Here is a 20,265-nt window from a genome sequence, read left to right on the forward strand (position 1 = left end):
AAATTTAGATATCAATATTTGCATCAAAAGAATCGGATTTTTATGCTGATTTTGGATATATACGTTTCATCAAGTGTAGTTCTGCTTATCGTTACAAGCCTGAGAAAATTTGCCTGAAAAAAACGGGGAAAACCCCACTAAAAGTAATAGATTCACACCACTAGATTCAGCATATAATAGAACCCAACGGTAGAGGTTTCAAGCTTCTAACTGCAAAAAATATGGAGTTTTGTATTTTTTGCCAGAAGAAAAATTGCGAATGCTTGTTTATTTGTTGTTTTTTCCAGGGCCATTTTGTTCAACATAGTTGAAAAATCTTAAAACTGTGTTTTTAAGGACGACTTAATACCCTCCAGTTCCCTGGGGAAGGGCTGCAAGTTATAAACTTTGCCCATTGTTTACGTATAGTATTGGTTATTAGAAAGTTTACAGGCGTTCCCAGGGGGAGTTTATCTGATGAGAGGAGTCAGGGGAGGGAGTTACTTGGACGTATCTTCGCATGGAGAAATTTTTCATGGAGGGAGAGAGTTTATCCATTAAGGGGTCCCTGGATTTCCCAGCATTATTAAAAAGACGATCAGAAATTCAATAAAAAAAAGTTTTTTCAACTGAAAGTAAGGAGCAACATTAAAATTTAAAATGAACAGAAATTATTACGTATATGAGGGGTTCTCTCCTTCGTTAATGCCTCGCTGTTTACTCTAAAGTATTTTTAGTACTTTTAAAATAGCTATTTTTTCTTATTAAACGGCTTTTGTGATTCAGGGGTCATTCTTAAAGAATTGGAACAAATAATGACGAAGACCACACTGCCTTTCCATAATACAACCACAGAAGAGAGAATAATGAGGACTTCTTTCCCAAGAAAGTGAACCAACAAAACCTATTTGAATATTTCGGCCCTATATCTAAGGGCCATCTTCAGCAAAGAAATTTTAAACAATAAAACACTTACAATAAAAGCTTTCGGCTCAAAATCCATTTTTTTAAAATAGCCTTGGCATCATTACTTCTTAACGAAAAGTTCAGCTAAGACTGTGTGATAAAAGCTAACATTTTACAACCTAAAAAGGTATTTATTAAAAATAAAAAATACAGTTAAAAAAAACTGTATTTATTAAAAATTGGAATTATTTATTATGGCGATATTTGCCTTCTCTGCAACTGATCTTGTAGTTCTTTTGGGATTGGGCTTGTTTTTATTCGTTCCTATTTTTGTTTTATTTTGAATTATATTATTTTCTATAATTAATTTTGTGTACATAGGGTTGAGTATGTATTCACCCAAGTCTCTATTTAGGGATATATTATTATTTAAGTTTCGTTTAATTTCGATTGCCTCGCGGACAGTTTGTTTGATTCCTAGGTAATTGCTAATTAGAATTGTTTCGTCAAATAGAACATAATGGTTTGGATTTTCAAAAATATGATTGCTTGAAGCTGGATCGAAAGATATGGAGTTATTTCTAGATTTTAATGCTGTTTCAACACTTTCTTTGTGTTGCTGTAATCTTGTTCCTAAATTTTGGTGTGTTCGACCAATGTAATAGTTTCCACAGCTACATGGTATTTGATACAGCCCTCTTAGACGAGTAACTGGGGTTTTATTCATACCAGAATTGATAAGATTCATTATACTTAAATTACTTGTGAATATAACACGTAAATTGCTTTTTAAACAAACTTTTTTCAGTTTTGAAGTAATTTTCGGAACATAAGGTAGGTAAATCGTGCTTGTGGGTTTATTCGAATCGTCTTCTGGTGTGAGATTTAAGGCTTTAGAAGAATGCATCTTTAACCTTAGAGCAATAACAGTATTTATGAGAGAAATTAGAAACCCGTTGCCAAAAAGTATGTCTTTAATAAAATTTAATTCTTTTTTAATTTACGGCTCTGAACAGATATTAAGTACTCTATCCACAAGACATATTTTCACAGCTCTTTTAACCTGTGGAGGATGGTTAGATTTGAAGTGAAGGTATCTATTATTATGCGTAGGTTTTCTGTAAACCGTAAAATCAAGTTTATGCACACTGCGTATTATCAATACATCAAAAAAAGGTATTTTCCATCTGTTTCGGTCTCTAGAGTGAATTGCAGGTTTCTATCGTAAGTATTTAAATGTTCTAGAAAACCTTTAAGTTCACTTTCACCATAATTCCAAACTGAAATTACGTCGTCCATGAAACGTCCCCAAAACACATGATTAAGAAAATATGAATCCAGGGCCCAATTTTCAAGATTCTCGACGAAGATATTTGCGAGTAGGCCCAATAGAGGCGCTCCCATAGGAAGGCCCCTTGCCTGTTTGTAATGAATCTCGAAACTGGAAGTGCATGGAATATTTGTTACATAATTTAACCAAATGCATGAGAACATCAATGTCTAGACCTATCGCTGACTCTTCGATTAGATGATAATTGTTTTCCAGTTTATTTTGTAATAATTGTTCAGATTTTGAAACATCAGTACTAGTATACATAGAAATTATGTCAAAGCTGCTTAATATGGAATTTTCGGAAATGTCTATTTGTTTCAATTTTTCTACAAGATCAACTGAATTATATATATATATATATATATATATATATATATATATATATATATATATATATATATATATATATATATATATATATACATATATATTTTTGTGAGTGAAGCAATGTTTTAAATGCAGTGCATAACCATTTATAAAACAAAATAAGACAAAAATGGGAACGAATAAAAACAAACCCAATCCCAAAAGAACTACAAGATTAGCTGCAGAGAAGGCAAATATCGCAATAAGAAATTATTCCAATTTTTGATAAATATAGTTAGTTCAATGAATGAACCTTATTAGCTTGTAAAATGTTAGCTTTTAACACATAGTCTAGGCTGAACTTTTCGTGAAGAAGTAATGATGCCAAGGCTATTTAAAAAAATGGTTTTTTAGCCGAGAGCTTTTATTGTAAGTGTTTTATTGTTTATTATTTTCTTTGCTGAAGACGGCCCTTAGATATAGGGCCGAAATATTCAAATAGGTTTTGTTGGTTCACTTTCTTGGGAAAGAAGTCCTCATTATTCTCTCTTCTGTGGTTGTATAATCGGAAAAAATTTGAACTTCAGTATAAATGGTGAGGTATTGACAAGGGGGTTAACACCCTCATATGAGTAATAGTTTCTGTTCGTTTTAATTTTTGATGTTGCTCCTTACTTTCAGTTGAAAAAACTTGTTTTTTTTTATTAATTGAACAAGGATTGGATCCCCATCTAAGTTTTTTTATAGTAACACAAGACAGAAAGGGAAGAGACTCTTAACAGTGAAAGCAGCCCATCTTTGATCCGATTGATTACAGAGTATGATCCAATTAATGGTCCTACTTCAATTTTGGCTCATATTTGTGACAACCCTTTTCAACAAAGAGGTTTCTCTCAGAATAGCGGGATAAATTTGGGACAAAATCATCAGAATTTTCAAACGTCTTTAAGACACATTTAGGTTTCTGTTTTTCACCGGTTTTCTAACACCCCTTTCCCCACAGGAGGCTTTAGAAAAAAGGGGTTGAGGGGGCACTTACCTCGGGCAGAGAAATTTTAGGGGCGCAAATTTATAATCTAATATTTATAATCATTTTGTAGTTTTTCAATTTTATCGTTATTAAAATAAAGCAGAGGTTGTACTTGGCAGTAAGTTACTTACTGTAATACTTATATAATAATACTTGATGCTTTGTGTAAGTATCAGCAAATTGAAGAGGTCAGAACCTCCACTGCTTTCTCCATTCATGATGATGTAATTATCTTGTAAATAGCGGCCAGAAACTTAAAAAATGACATTTTGACAGCCAAATTTACATGACAATAATTTCATTTTTGTGCTGATTCCAGATATAAAAAATATTTTAACTTTGAAGTTATCTACCAAGATTTAGTGCCACAGGCTATCAAAAGCTTAATGGCTAGTCATTTTTATATGTTTCATTCCTTCTTGTTTTTTCTAAAATAAATTAAGACTCTTTCTTAAGAGTTATAACAAAATATCAAGATTTTCGAAAAATTCATGGGGATACCTCTTAAATGGGATGCATTTGATGAAGCTTTTAGAATTCAGCTGAGTTCATTCGAAAATGCACCATAAAAAGTCCCATCTCTCTATTTGAAAAAAAAAGCTGAAGTTTTCTCAAAAATTATTTAAGGACGGGTATTTACTTGTTTATTAGTCTCCCAGGGGTTGTTAATTCAAAGTTTCCCAGGGGTTGGATGATTTGTTGAGGGGATGGAATTCAATGACGGACGGAGAGCTAATCCCTGATTTTTCCAATTTTTTTCTTTAGTCTTTGACATTTGTCTGGAGTTGAAAGTCAATTTACCCCATAATTCCTCTTCGCTTGACCCTGCCCACACCAAGACAATTTTCCTTTTTTATGCTTATTCTAAAAGTGCAACAAGTTGTTAGTTTAGATCTAACCATAAGAATCAACAGTAGTGAGGTCAATTCAGGGAAGTTTGTGGGGGGGGGGGTGAAAGTTTCTTATCAAAACTTAGGGGGGTGACAAATCTGTCGTTTTCTTAATGGAACTACCGGAAGAAAAGCAGGAGGAATGAAAATCTCCCCTCTGCCTAAATACATGTATTTTTCTAAGTCTAGGTGAGTACACTACGCTTCTCCCTCCTTACTGATGCCATTTGTTTTCAATCAAATAAAACTTATATAAGACTAAAGAAAAAGTAAAAATTGCTCTTAAAAGGGTATGTCATCTAGACGAAAATTTCAAAATCAACACCAATATGTCTGAAGAAAAATATAATTTAATATATAGGTGTGTTTATTTGTTTTTTTGTTTTCTTTGTTTTGTTTTGTGTTTTGGGTGACCATATTGAACTTGAATGAATGGCACCGAGCGAAATTCGGAGACAGCCAATTCATTTAAAAACTATTGAAAAGGGTGTGCGCGTAACTGAGCCCCGTCCAATTGAACCCCTTTAACTAAGCCTCGTTAACCAACGGAAATGAAAAGTTCTAGTGCCCTTTTTAAGTGACCAAAAAAATTGGAGGGCACCTAGGCCCCCTCCCACGCTAATTATTTTCCCAAAGTCAACTGATCAAGATTCTGCGTAATCAAAAAACCTTATAACTATGTTCTTTGGGGCGACTTACTCCCCCACAGTCCCCATGGGAAGGGCTACAAGTTACAAACTCTGACCAGTGCTTACATATAGTAATGGTTATTGGGAAGTTTACAGATGTTTTCAGGAGAATTTTTTAGTTGGGGGAGGGGTTGAAAGAGGGAGATATGCTGGGGGAACTTTCCATCGAGGAATTGTCATGGTGGAAGAAAATTTCTATGAAGGGAGCGCAGGATTTACTAGCATTATTTAAAAAAAAAATGAAAAAATAATTATGAAAAAGTTTTTTCAGCTGGAAGTAAGGAGCAGCATTAAAATTTAAAACGAACAGAAATCATCACCCATATGAGGGGCCCACCTCCTCCTAATACCTCGGTCTTTACGCTAAAGTATTTTTAGTAATTTCAACTATTTATTCTACTGCTTTTGTGATTCATGGGTCATTCTTAATGAATTGGGACAAAATTTAAGCTTTAATGTAAAGAGCGAGGTACTGACGAGGGGGCGAACCCCCTCATATATGTAATAAAAACATGGGAATACAAAAGTTCTTTACATAAGCTAATTTATAAGTTACGTATATCTTTTGCTGATAAAAAGATTCGCAAAAAATTAAAAGTTCTAGTTGCCTTTTTAATTAACCAAAAAATCGGAGGGCAACTAGGCTTCCTTCCCCGCTCTTTTTTTTCAAAATCATTCGATCAAAATTATGAGAAAGCCATTTAGCCAAAAAGAAAAAGAAAAAAAAATGCAAATTTTGTGTTAATTATTCCTCTGCGGAGAGCCAAAATTCAACATTCATTGATTCAAAACGTTCAGAAATTAAATTAAAAAAACAAGTTTTTTAACTGATAGTAAGTGACATTAAAACTTAAAACGAACAGAAATTACTCCGTATATGAAAAGGGTTGTCACCTTTGCAATCCCTCGCTCTTTGCGCTAAAGTTTGACTCTTTGCCACAATTCTACATTTTAAAACAATTAAAAGCTTTAGCGTAAAGAGCGAGGGATTGCGAAGGGGAAAACCCATTTCATATACAGAGTAATTTCTGTTCGTTTTAAGTTTAAATGTCGCTCCTTACTTTCAGTTAAAAAAACTTGTTTCTTTTTATTTAATCTTACCAAAAGGTTAAACTGTACGGATTTCAGTTAAATCACGAATTGAGTTAAGTTAAATACTTAAGTTAATTAAATAAAAAAAAACTAATTTTTTTAGCTGAAAGTAAGGAGCGAAATTAAAACTTAAAACGAACAGAAATTACCTCGTATATGAAATGGGTTTTCCCCTCCGTAATCCCTCGCTCTTTACGCTAAAGCTTTTAATTGTTTTAAAAAGTAGAATTGTGGCAAAGAGTCAAACTTTAGCGTAAAGAGCGAGGGATTGCGGAGGGGACAACCCATTTCATATACGGAGTAATTTCTGTTCGCTTTAAGTTTTAATGTCGCTCCTTACTTTCAGCTAAAAAAATTAGTTTTTTTATTTAATTTCTGAACGTTTTTGAATTAATGCATGTTTGGTTTTGGCTCTCCGCACATATATTATTAAATTGAAATTTGTATATTAATTGTTTTTTTGGCTAAATGGCTTTCTCTTAGTTTTGATCAGACGATTTTGAGAAATAAGGGGTAGAGAAAGAGGCCTAGTTGCCCTCCAATTTTTCGGTTACTTAAAAAGGCAACTAGAACTTTAATTTTTAACGAACGTTTTTATTAGTAAAAAATATACGTAACTTAAGAATTAACTTACGTAACAAATTTTCATAATCTTATATTTTATTATGTATACGAGGGGGTTTGTACCCTCGTTAATACCTCGCTCTTTACACTAAATCGTAAGTTTTGTCCCAATTCTTTAAGAATGACCCCTGAATCAGAAAGGCCGTAGAATAAATAGTTGAAATTACTAAAAATACTTTAGCATAAAGAGCGAGGTATTTATCTCCTCCTAAATACCTTGCTCTTTATGCTGAAGTTTTTTTTAGAACCCCTCATATGCGTAATAATCTCTGTTCGTTTAAGTTTCAATGCTACTCCTTTCTTTTATTTGAAAAAATGTTTTCATGTTTATTTTTCATTGTTTTCTTATAGTAATGCTAGAAAATCCTGCGCCCTTTTCATTGAGTTTTCCTTCCCCCATGACAGATTCCTCCAAGGAAAGATCCTCCGACATAGTCCCCTCCCCTCAGCCCCACCCCAAAACAAAATAAAATCCCCCTGAAAACGTCTGTACACTTCCCAATAACCATTACTATATGTAAACACTGGTCAAAGTTTGTAACTTGCAGCCCCTCCCCCAGGGATTGTGGGGGAGTAAGTCATCCCCAAAGACATAGTTATTATGGTTTTCGACTATGCTGAACAAAATGGTTATCTCAAAATTTTGATCCGTTGACTCTGGGAAAAAATGAGCGTGGGAGGGGGCCTAGATGCCCTCCAATTTTTTGGTCACTTAAAAAGGCACTAGAACTTTTCATTTCCGTTAGAATGAGCCCTCTTGCGACATTCTAGGACCACTTGGTCGATACGATGACCCCTGGGAAAAAGAAAAAAAAAAAAAATAAATAAACAGGCACCCGTGATTTGTCTTATGGTAAAAAATACAAAATTCCACATTTTTGTAGATAGGAGCTTGAAACTTCTACAATTGGGTTCTCTGATAAGCTGAATCTGATGGTGTCATTTTCGTTAAGATTCTACGACTTTTAGGGGATGTTTCTCCCTGTTTTCTTAAATAATGCAAATTTTCTCAGGCTCGTAACTTTTGATGGGTAAGACTAAACTTGATGAAACTTATATATTTAAAATCAGCATTAAAATGCGATTCTTTTGATGTTTCTATTGATATCAATATTCAATTTTTTAGAGTTTTGGTTACTATTGAGCCGGGTCGCTCCTTTTACAGTTCGTTACCATGAACTGTTTGATTGAGTTAATGGAATTGAGTTAAATTAGGATTGAATCATGCAATAGTTGCATTGAATAAGTTCTAAATTTCATGGGAGTTAAGTTGCCCGGTCGTTGAGTTGAATGAGAGTTGAGTTGACTTACGTTTATTGAACGGCGGTTAAGTTAAATGAGGGTCGTTTTAAAGGTGGGATGAGTTAAACAGAGATTTCCTTTAAAAGGAGGGTTAAGTTAAATACGGCCGGAATGGCAATAAAAATATTGCAATAAAAATTGAAAGTAAGGAGCGACGTTAAAACTTAAAACGAACAGAAATTACTCCGCGTATGAAAGGGGCTGTTCGTCCCTCAACGTCCCACTCTTTACGGTAAAGTTATTTACTGTTTAATAAAGTAAAATTGAGAGAAAGAGTCAAACTTTAGCGTAAAGAGTGGGACGTTGAGGAGGGAACAGCCCCTTTCATACACGGAGTAATTTCTGTTCGTTTAAAGTTTTAATGTCACTCCTTACTTTCAGTTAAAAAAACATGTTTTTTTATTCAATTATCTTAATGGATTCAACTTACAAAAATAATATCGCTTATAAAAACAAAAAGTTTTCGAATACTTTGAAAGTCTTTTTCTTTAACCTAAAGTTGAAAGCCCCTTGATAGATCTGTAATACAATAAAGCACATTAGGATCTATATTTTATGCCAAAGTTTTATATAGCTTTTAGCAGTGCAAACAGTTCTCCCTAAAAGTTGCTGTGCAACCAAGCAATGCTCTACCTTTTGGCAAGACTCAAAAGTAAATCATTTCAATCGAAGGCGGCCTAAAAAAAAACACTGGTCCATAATATCCGCTTTCTACGTATAGGCTGCCCATATATTTGGCCTTAAATACAACACCGCTTGGGGGTATTTAATCTGAAACTGAGATTACACGCATATAGTCTAGGTTTTCGATGGTTCCTATAAAATTGAGCTCTCGTTAAACATAACTCCTTGAAACTAGAACCATTTTAATGAACGTGCAGTTCAACCCAATTAACTAAACTCTGTTTAGACCGACCCAAGCACAACTCCGGCCGCATTTAACTTAACCCTCCTTTTAACCCTCATTTAACTTCACCGCCGTTCAATAAACGTAAGTCAACTCAACCCTCATTCAACTCAACGACCGGGCAACTTAACTCCCATGAAATTCAGCACTCATTCAATTCAACTATTGTATGATTCAATCCTAATTTAACTCAATTCCATTAACTCAATTAACTTAAGTTTTTAACTTAACTCAATTCGTAATTTAACTGAAATCCGTACAGTTTAACCTTTTGGTAAGATTAAATAAAAAAAACAAGTTTTTTTAACTGAAAGTAAGGAGCGACATTTAAACTTAAGTGAGCTCCAATACATGTTTTTATTTTGGCTCTCCGCAAATGAATAATTAAAACGGAATTTGTGTATTAATTTTTTTTTGCTGAATGGCTTTTTCTTAGTTTCGATCAGACAATTTTGAGAAAAGGGGTGGGAGAGGAGACCTGGTTGCCTTCCAATTTTTCGGTTACTTAAAAAGGCAACTAGAACTTTTAATTTTTAACGAAAGTTTTTATTAGTAAAAAATATACATAACTTACAAATTAACTTACGTAACGAACTTCTATATTCGTATATTTAAATTATGTATATGAGGGGGTTTGCCCCCTCGTTAATACCTCACTCTTTACACTAAAGCTTTAATTTTGTCCCAATTCTTTAAGATTGACCCCTGAGTCACAAACGCTGTAGAATAAATAGTTGAAATTACTAAAAATACTTTAGCGCAAAGAGCGAGCTATTTAGGAAGAGATGGACCCGCCATATACGTAATAATCTCTGTTCGTTTTAAGTTTTAATGCTGATCCTTACTTTCAGTTGAAAAAAGTTTTTCGTATTTATTTTTTCATTGTTTTTTTTTAATAATGCTAGAAAATCCTGAACCCCCTTAATGGAATTTCTCTTCTCCCACGAAAAATTCCTCCAAGGAAGATTCTCCCACGTAGCCCCCTCCCCTCGACCCCCCCCCCCCCCAACCAAAAAATCATCCTGAAAAGGTCTGTACACTTCCAAATAATCATTACTGTATGTAAACGCTGGTCAAAGTTTGTAACTTGCAGTCCCTCCCCTGGGGACTGTGGGGGAGTAAGTGAGCCCCAAAGACATGGTTATTATGGTTTTCAACTATGCTGAACAAAATGGCTGTCTCGAAATTTTGATCCGTTGAGTTTTGGAAAAAATGAGCGTGGGATGGGTGCCCTCCAATTTTTTTGGTCACTTAAAAAGGGCACTAGAACTTTTAATTTCTGTTAAAATCAGTCCTCTCGCGACATTCTAGGACCACTGAGTCGATACGATCATCCCTGGAAAAAAAACAAAACAAAAAACAAATAAACACGCATCCGTGATTTGTCTTCTGGCAAAAAATGCGAAATTCCACTTTTTCGTAGATAGGAGCTTGAAACTTCTACAATATGGTTCTCTGATACGCTGAATGCGAAGGTGTGATTTTGTTAAGATCGTATTACTTGCCCCTATTTTCCAAAACAAGACAAATTTTCTCAGGCTCGTATCTTTTGATGAGTAAGACTAAATTTGATGAAACCTATATATTTAAAATCAGCATAAAAAATATGATTCTTTTGATATATCTATTGGTATCAAAATTCCGTTTTTTAGAGTTTCGTTTACTATTGAGCCGGGTCGCTCCTTACTACAGTTCGTTACCACGAACTGTTTAAAAAGTATTATCAAGTGGAAAGAATAGCAAATTAATAACCTTTCCTAAAACACCTTAAGATGGCAATACCAACGTTGAGAAACTTGGCACTTTTCAAAATCATAAAAGCAGAAAATTATAACGCTTCCATATTTTAAATATACTAGCTAGTATATTTTTAGCAACATAAAATTGAAATCAGCTTTACAAATCTAAATTCAATACAGTATTTTCTTTTTCAAACGTAACACCAAGGATAAAGTTTAGATTTTTTTTTTTTTTTTTTTTTTTTTTTTGTAATGACAATTCTTATAGAAACGACCTCTTTGACTTCAGGGTTTTGAAAATGTTAATGGGCCTTTTTATTGATTAACTAAAAAAAAGTTCTAGAAAAGAAGTTTTTCAAAGAAAATTAAAGAGCGGGCCCGAAAATATTTCTACCTAATGCTAATACTTCTTCTTGTTTGGATTGTTTCGGAGACGCTTTTGCACAATCGCAGCACCAGGATTGAATACCATGCCCTGTTGTGGTTGCCGCAGATGGGTTTGAACTCTGGGTCTCGTATTACCAAGCAGAGATCAATCCTAATGCACCACTACAAGACTACTTATGCAATCAGATAAATATTACAAGAATTCTCAATTTGTATATTGACGAACTGCAGCTTATTGAGCTCTTAATCATAGCAACTCAATACATTTGACTGTTGAAAGGTAAAAATTACAAAAATCAAATGTAATAAGCTAAGCTTACTGAACTAGGTATTAGCTTCCATATCCGCAATTGATTTGATAGACTTGTATCACAGGTTTTTAAATGACTAGATGGTTTCCGAAAAAGAAAAAAAAAATAAGTTTTGAAACCATAAGGTCGAAAAGTGGTATTAAGATTTAGGTCACATTAACAGAAAAGACTATTGAACTACATGTTTTAACTTTATAATCTGTATAAATTTAGGAGAAAGAAAATATAGTGTGTGGAGTAACCGCGGACACCCAGAATTACGTTTGCTGTAAAAATTGGGATAAAATGCAAGAATACGATTGGGAGCCATCTGAGTTTGACTGGTATTTAAATTCCTCGTCAGCTGATGATCAAAAGGGACAGGATTCCTATCCACTTTGGCCTGGATTTGAAGGTATGTTAAAATATTTTAAAATATTCTATATTTATCGCGAAACCTACACTAACAACTCCTGTTTTTGGTATGGTTGCAATAATCCACATACGAACAGGGTCAATTTGACAAAACTGAAAAAAGTACGAATCCTTGGGCAAATTCGAGCTTTTAGGGTTTTTTTTTCAGACCCCCCTCCCTTTTCACCTCTCTCTCTCTCTCGTTACAAATATACTTAGAGGTAAAATTAACATTAAAATCAAATATATAGAGAAATATTTATGTAGTTAATAGATGTTACATAAAAGATATAACTAAAATTTAATAGGTAATTAACTAATTAGGTTAAAATCTAATTAATTTATAATATTAATTAATATCTAGTTAAATCTAATTAGTTAGAACAATTAGGTAATTAAAGCTTAGGTTGTTAGATTTGCTAAGTAACAAATCAGCTAAGTAATTAAAGTATATTCTGGAATGAACTGACTTATACGATGGATTCCTTCACTTCTGTTTTCATTCTATCCATTTTGTGGTTTTATTTTATGGCTGTTAGGCGCCTTTGTCAAAAAATGTTGCACTGACAATTTTTTCTTATAATTCAAGAGAGAGTATTACTACTACTAATACTAATAACAACTCGCCACAGCACCAAACCTTGTGAGGCAAATACAGATACGTATGCTCCTCTTCCGCACCCGATCTATTGAAAGCTCAACCCTTTTCCCCCTCTAGAAATGTTCCTATTTCCTTTAAATCCTTCCTTACAGCCTGTTGCTACCTTGTTCAGTGACTACCTGCTTTTCTTTTGTTTTAGATAAATGGGCGTATCAAGAGAATTTGTTCTGGTGTCACTTTTATGGGAGGGGGGGGGGCTGAGAAAACTTTAAAAAAAACAAATCAAAACTTATTTATTCGCATTTTGTTACGTTTTCACGAGCCATACAAAAACCTCGGGGAAGGGGGTTCAATCCCGGCAACTCCCCTCCCTGGACACGACCTTGGATCTGGCATCCATCATCTGCAAAACATTTAATATATACCAATACTTTTCTCTCATTATACCCCTTGAAAATGGAATAGAACCACAATTTTTTTACAACTTGAAAGCTCCAAAAGCTTGTTAAAGCTTGTTGAAAGTACAACAAGCTTATTGAAAGTACAACAGAATAATAAACACTGCTCAATCCTTGAGTGTCATTTGTGTTTTATTGCAAACGATGTGTGTTTTGAACGATGGGTTTTTTATTTATCAAAACGTTGACAAAAAATGGAAATAAAATCACCAAAAAATCCCATGACAGGAAATGACTTTATTAGTCATTCAATTAGACTTTATTCAATTTCTATTTGTTTTCGGCGTAGTTTGTCCATTGATAGTAATTTCTATTCGCCTTATGTTTGAAATAACTAAGGAAGCATTAGCTTGGTTTAGATAGGAAGCAAATTATTTAACATGATGATACTTGTTATTACTAAGAGGGCTGCAGCAAAAGTTTTTGGGAGAAGAACAGTGGGGTTTTTGGAAGAGGACAGGATATATAGACCAAGGTTTTACTCTTAGATTTATAATTGGTGAGTGTTTGAAACAATATATCCTTTTAGCCCTCAATTTTACAATGAAGATACATTTAATTCGGCAAGAGAAAAGTTTTTTAGTGAAATCTTGTCAGTGTATGGTATTTTCCTGGTACTAAACCAGTGACCATAAAATCTTGAGAGAGGGTCTAATTGAAATGAAATTGTAATCTCTAGCTCCTTTTCTTATGTAGCATGATAAAATTTCACACGTAAAAGATTCCTTCGCCCGGACAATCCCCCTCAAAACAACTGCACATCTAAAATTAAGTCTCCAAAGAGAGAGTAAGACAGATAAAAATTATTCCGTATAGGAATTCTGAAAAATCAGGATTACCAGAATTTCCACTAGAAAGTTTACCCGTGGAAACTTGCCTCCCCATGGAAGATTCTACTAGTCGACCCCCCCCCGGCAGGAATTTTCCAGAAATGTCTGTCATTTACTTCCCATTATCAAACACTATTGGTAAACATTGGGCAAATTTCATAACTTACAACCCTTTCCTCCGGGAACTGTGGAGGTCGTGTCATCCCCAGAGGCATAGTCATTGGACCTTACAACTATGCTGAACAAAATGGCAAACTCAAAACTGTGTTCGGATAAATTTAGAGACAGGGTAGGGTAAGGGGGCTAGCTGGCCTCAAATCTTTTTGGCCACTTGAAAAGGGCACTAGAGCTTTTAATTTTTGTTTGAAAGATCCGCTTTAATTTCCGTTGCGTAGCAAATGCTGTCTATCTTGTAAATTTCTCTGGTCCGTAAGCTTCATCATGCTTTTACAAAATATTAAAAAAAAAAAACGATCAGAAAATTACATCAGAAAAGAAGATTTTTCAAATGAGAGTAAGGAACAACATTAAAACTTAAAACGAACAGAAATTATTTCGTATGTGAAGGGGGCCCTGTTCAATACCTCCCTCTTCACTCTAGGTTTTTAGTATTTCAAAAAAAATTCTAATTCTTTTAAACGGACCTTGAGTTTTAGGAGCCGTGCCTGCAAAATTGAGCCAAAAAGTCAAACTTTAGCGCAATGATCAAGGTTCTCAGGAGGGGACAGCCTCCTCATACATGAAATGATTTCTGTTCGTTTTCAAGTTTTGTCTTTCTCCTTACTTCCAGTTGAAACAATTTTTTATAGTTAATTTCTGATTGTTTTTCAAATAATACCCGGAAATTTGGCTCCCCAAAATACCTCCCTGGAGAGTTCCTCGAACACGAAATCTCTCCGTGAAAAATTCTCCCCGGACAGTCCCATCCTGGTTTAAAATTCACTCTGGAAAATTTCTTGCGGACGATTCCGTCTAAAGAAATTTTCCTTATTTTTCTTGAGGGTGACTTGCCCTTCTTCAACCCTTGCTTTGTACACTAAAATCTGAATTCTTTGTCACTTTTCTTTGGGAAAGACTGCTGAAACACTTGGCCCGTTGAAATTGAATGAGAATTATTTTTACAGAACTTCAAGATTTTAGCGTAAAGAGCTTGAACAAGGGACAGCTTCCCTTGTATACGGAATAATTTCTGTTCGTTTTAACTTTTAATCTTCCTCCATTCTTTGAGTTGATTTTTTTTTATTATTGTTTAATTTCTGATTATTTTTCAAACTATAGCAGGAGATCCCCCCATCATGTATCATTGCTCCTCGACAATTTCTCGCCTAAACTTTACTATCTACGGAAAAATTACCCCTCCTCCCGACAAAAAAAAATTCCAGAACGTTTGTGTATATTTCCCAATAACAAATACTATATGTGAGCAATATGAGCAAGTTGTGTAACTGACAGCCCTTTCCCTAGGGACTATGGAGAGTTATGTTATCACCAAAAACGTAGTTATTGGACCTTTCATATAAGCTGAACCAGATGGCCATCTCAAAATTTATATTTTAATGTCTTTAGGTAAAAAATGGGCGAGGTAAAACATCTACTACAGTAGTACTCTCTAATGTCCTGAGATGATCTGATTTTCATTAAGATCGCTTGAAGTTTTGGGAGTGTTTTTCGAAAATAATGAATTTTTTTAGGTATTTAGCTTTTTATGGGTACAATTAAACTTAATGAATATTATATATTTTTAGTCAGCATAAAAATCAAATTCGTTTGATTTAACTATTTTTAATTCAAATTCCGTTTTTTAGAGTCTGGGTCACTATTGGGCCAAGTAAATCCTTACTTAAAGCTCGTTACCACGAACTGTTTATGTGGATGACGTAGGCCTTCGTCTAAAATTAAATTTAAAAAAAAAACAAGTTTTTTTAACTGGAAGTAAGGAGCAACATTAAAACTTAAAACGAACAAAAATTTCTCCGTGTATGAAAGGGGCTGTTCCCTCCTCAACGCCCCACTCTTTACACTAAAGTTTGACTCTTTCTCTCAGCTCTACTTTTTAAAACAGTAAAAAAACTTTAGCGTAAAGATCGGGGCGTTGAGGAGGGAACAGCCCCTTTCATATATGGAGCAATTTCTGTTCGTTTTAAGTTTTAATGTTGCTCCTTACTTTCAGTTAAAAAGAACTTGTTTCTTTTATTTAATTTCTGAGCGTTTTTAATTAATTCATGTTTTGATTTTGACTTTCCGCACATGAATATGAGGGGGTTCACCCCGAGTCAATACCTCACTCTTTACATTAAAGCTTAAATTGTGTCCCGATTCCTTAAGAATAACCCCTGAATCACAAAGGCCGTAGAATAAATAGTTGAAATTAATAAAATTACTTTTGCGTAAAGAGCGAGGCATTAGGAGGAGGTGAACCCTTCATATGCGTAATAATTTCTGTTCGTTTTAATTTTTAATGCTGCTTCTTACTTTCAGTTGAAGGAACTGCTTCATGTTTATTTTTTCATTGCACTTTAAAAAACGCTAAAAAATCTTGCACTCCCTTCATGGAAATTCTTATCCTCCATGAAAAATTCCTCCTCGGAAAGTTTCCTACATAACTCCTTCCCCTCCACCCCCCTCCCCCCAACCAAAAAAATTTGCCTGAAAGTGTCGGTACACTTCCCAATAACCATTACTAAGTCTCAACATTGGTAAAAGTTTGTAACTTGCAGCCGTTCAAACGGGGACTGTGGGGGAGCAATTCGTCCCCAAAGACATATTTTCTAGGTGTTTTGACTATTCTGAGTAAAATGGCAATCGAATTTTGATCCGGTGAATTTGGGAAAAAATGAGCGTGGGAGGGGGCCTAAGTGCCCTCCAGTTTTTTGGTAACTTAAAAATGGCACTAGACTTTTGATTTCCGTTAGAATGAGCCCTCTTGCAACATTCTAGGACCACTGGGTGGATACGATCAACCCTGGGGAAAAAAAACAAAAAAAAAATAAACAAATAAGCACGCATCCGTGATCTGTCTTGTGGCAAAAAATACAAAATTCCACATTCTTGTAGCTAGGAGCTTGAAACTTCTACTGAGGAATTCTCTGGTACGTTGAATCTGATGGTGTGATTTTCGTTAAGATTCAATGACAATTTAAGGGGTGTTTTCCCCTTTTTTCTAAAATAAGGTAAATTTTCTCAGACTCTTAACTTTTGGTGGGTTAGACTAAACTTGATGAAACTTATATATTGAAAATTAGCAATAAAATGCGATTCTTTTGAAGTAATTGTTGGTATTAAAATTCCGTTTTTTAGAGTTTCGGTTACTATTGAGCCGGATCGCTCCTTACTACAGTGGGCTATTACCACGAACTGTTTGATTATTTTCTTTAATGTACATTTAGTAAACTCATAGCATAATAATAATTGTTAGTAAATTCAGCCAGAAGTCATAGCATAATAATACTTGTTAGTAAATTCTACCCCCCCCCCCCCAATTGACAGTGACTGAAGAAAAAAGATTAAAAATGAATACATATCACTGCATTGAATGTGAAAAAGGATAAAAAAGATTTTCCTTGTTGCTCAAGATGGGGAACTACTTCAACGGTGCAGAATTCATGTCGATGTGATACCATTTTTAGGATTTAAGGCTATTCTTTTAAATTCCCACAAATTTATTTTCCCATCGAGCTTTTATCATTAACATTAATCATTACATTAATCATTCATTAACATTAATGATAGTTAACATTCTTAAATTAAATGTAGATATTCATTGCTCCTCACTTGACCGTTATTTTCCATCCGTGTTATTAAATTTACGATGCACTAGAGTTCATTTTTTACTAGGTTCCTCCTAGGGGGGTAGAGGGTAACCATAAAAAAGAAATAACTGAATGATACATCTTTTCTTCGTTATTAATACCAAAATCATACTAAAAAAGTGTGAAATGAAAATGGTGGAAAATTCGTTTGAAATATCAACACTAATCCCATGCCAAGTATTTTCTACTAATATTATGTCTTTGCACCCTTAGCCAGACTCGATTTACACACAGTCAAGTTTCTCAGCTTACGAAGACGTAGTCGATGTATTTTCTAAAATATAGGTGACATTTTTTTTCAATGAATATCTTTAAAATGGTATTTTCAACTGAAAATAAAGGGTGGACAGTTTTCTTTTATAAAATGTTGAAACTCTAAACCAAATCGTTCTTCGTTCTGCCTTAACAACCCACTCAAACGAACCAATTATATTTAGAACAATATATGTTTATAAACAAATTCATTTTATAAAAGTATTCAGCTTATTATGGTTTTGAACCCAGCCTGTTTTATATTTTGTCCTTCTATAAATAAGGAGCCATGTGATCAGTTTACGAGTCACTTTAGGAAAAAAAGCCAATGGAATTAAAGCCCATTTTAACACTGAATACGCAACAATATTTTTTTTTCGGTCTTATGTAAATAATTGTTAGACCACGGTTCCTTTAAATTTACAAATAAAATGAAGGTAAAGTGAACTGGTTTAATATTTCTTTCGATAAAAATCAATCCGGCTTAAAAGGTGGAGCTATTTATGACTCCAGAACTTTCATTTCCTTGGGATAGCTTCAGTACTACAACCTAGCAAAGAACAAACTTAAGCCCATAATTACCGACAATTTTAAATCTATCTCTTGATTTGTCCCTCAATATTAGTTAGGTCAAAGTATTAGTTAACCCAATATTATTAAGGCGGGGTTATTTTTATCCCCAGAGACAATGTGATTGGCTTATGAGAACACTTCAGAATATGCACCAAATGAATTACAGGACACTTTAATATAGAAACGTCCGTAAAATAATCTCCCTTTTTCTCTTTGACTAAGATTTGGTGTTGTAAGTTCGCACTTTATTTGCAACCGGAATTGTGAATCTTACAGTTTAATGAACAATGAACAATTAGGCACACTTTGGGGCCGCTGACACATCAATTCAATCATGTTGATGTCAGCAATTAAAGGTGCTCGAGTCATTGCCTCTAAAAAGGGGTTTGAACTGAAAAAGGCAAGAAGCCTCAAGTCATATCATCACAGTTAAGAATGATGTCACTCTGCTGTACTTCAACGAAATCAGGATTTTAAACAAGTTCCACCAGTCTATTAGGATTCTATCATTAGGATGGACACAATTAGAGCTATACTCTCTGTTGCATTTGTGATTGGTTTAGCATTTTCTGCAGGTAGGCATTTATTTGTAGTTTATTTTTAGTGATACTTACTTTGAGTGGAAGTCGTCGTCTTATCTTGCCCAGAATACATCCGACCCTTAATATCAGTCAAGTCAACCGTAATTCTGACATGGCCCGAACATTGAAATTTAGTTTTTTTGTCAATAATGTCGAATTTTTATGACGTCTTGAATAAGTACTGCATATGCCTTGAGTTGGGGCTATTGAGAGAAAACGTTATAAGAAATTAATTCTGGTAAAATCCTAGTTAATTGACTTTTCGCTATCTCGGAAAGGGTTTAGGTTAGGAAAATGATACTTTCAGGGATGGGTCTACAGGCTAAAGTATGTCCCCGGAAGGTATTTTAAAGTACCAACCTCCACTCCTTCTCCCTCTAGAGGGCCCTGAAATTTTCCTACATGACAGGTCTATTACCTTTTGAAATTTTGACAAAACAACATTTTACCTTAATTTTCAGTTACTAGTTGCTTTTTCTCTGCCTTTAGTTCTGAAAATGCAGTTCCTGTTATTTGAGTAGAATTTTGAGCCATATCAATGTGTTTTTTTTTTTCAAAATTTAGGAAATGTATTTGCATATCTTTAAAACCCTATAAAATGGAATCGAGCAAAGTTGTGAAGCTGAAAACAATTTTGTTTTACTTCAATTAAGTAGAAGATATTTTTCCAAGGTTTCACTTTTATAGCACATATATTTTTAAAGGTCATCAAAGGTCAGGGCCCCCTAGAGGGAGAAGGAGTGGAGGTAGTTGCTTCAAAACACCTTCCTGAGACATACTTTAGCCTGTAGATTCATCCCTGAAAGTTTCATTTTCCTAACCTAAACCCTTTCCGAGACAGCAAGAAGTCAATTAACTAGAATTTTACCTTAATTCTTACTTTATGATATGCAGAGAAATTGAAGTTAATATATTTTAACTGCGATTCCACTGTACTTTAAAACCCTCACCCCCTAATGTGCAAATATATAGCTCTAATTGTATATATCCCATGCATTTTGCCATGCGTCAGTCTTGTTTCAACCCGTATGCACGTAATTTGAAACAACTGGGACAAAATTAAAAAATGGAAAAACTCAAGGGAAATGTAGAATTTACGCTGATACTTGTGTCTTATAGCCACTACACTCAAAAAGTGAAGTTAGGTTAATCATAATGTAATACACCAAAATGTGATGAAAATATAATAGTTTAGTTACAAAATTATAGAAACTACAACAAAGAATTATGGAAGTGGGCCGTCTAAACTGCATTATATTAAATACGTACTCTA

General features: G+C 34.2%; 1 protein-coding gene across 1 annotated transcript in view; it reads left to right on the forward strand.

Annotated features, from left to right (window-relative positions):
- LOC136029937 (uncharacterized) overlaps positions 1-20,265 on the forward strand; it is a 49,136-nt gene that overhangs the window by 11,568 nt on the left and 17,303 nt on the right. The window contains exon 3 of the mRNA XM_065708474.1: positions 11,709-11,889. Within this exon, the coding sequence (XP_065564546.1) occupies positions 11,709-11,889 (181 nt within the window). The remainder of the gene's footprint in view (positions 1-11,708; positions 11,890-20,265) is intronic.

This window comes from Artemia franciscana, chromosome 8, assembly GCF_032884065.1.
Source record: "Artemia franciscana chromosome 8, ASM3288406v1, whole genome shotgun sequence".
In the NCBI taxonomy this organism is placed as follows: Eukaryota; Metazoa; Arthropoda; class Branchiopoda; order Anostraca; family Artemiidae; genus Artemia; species Artemia franciscana.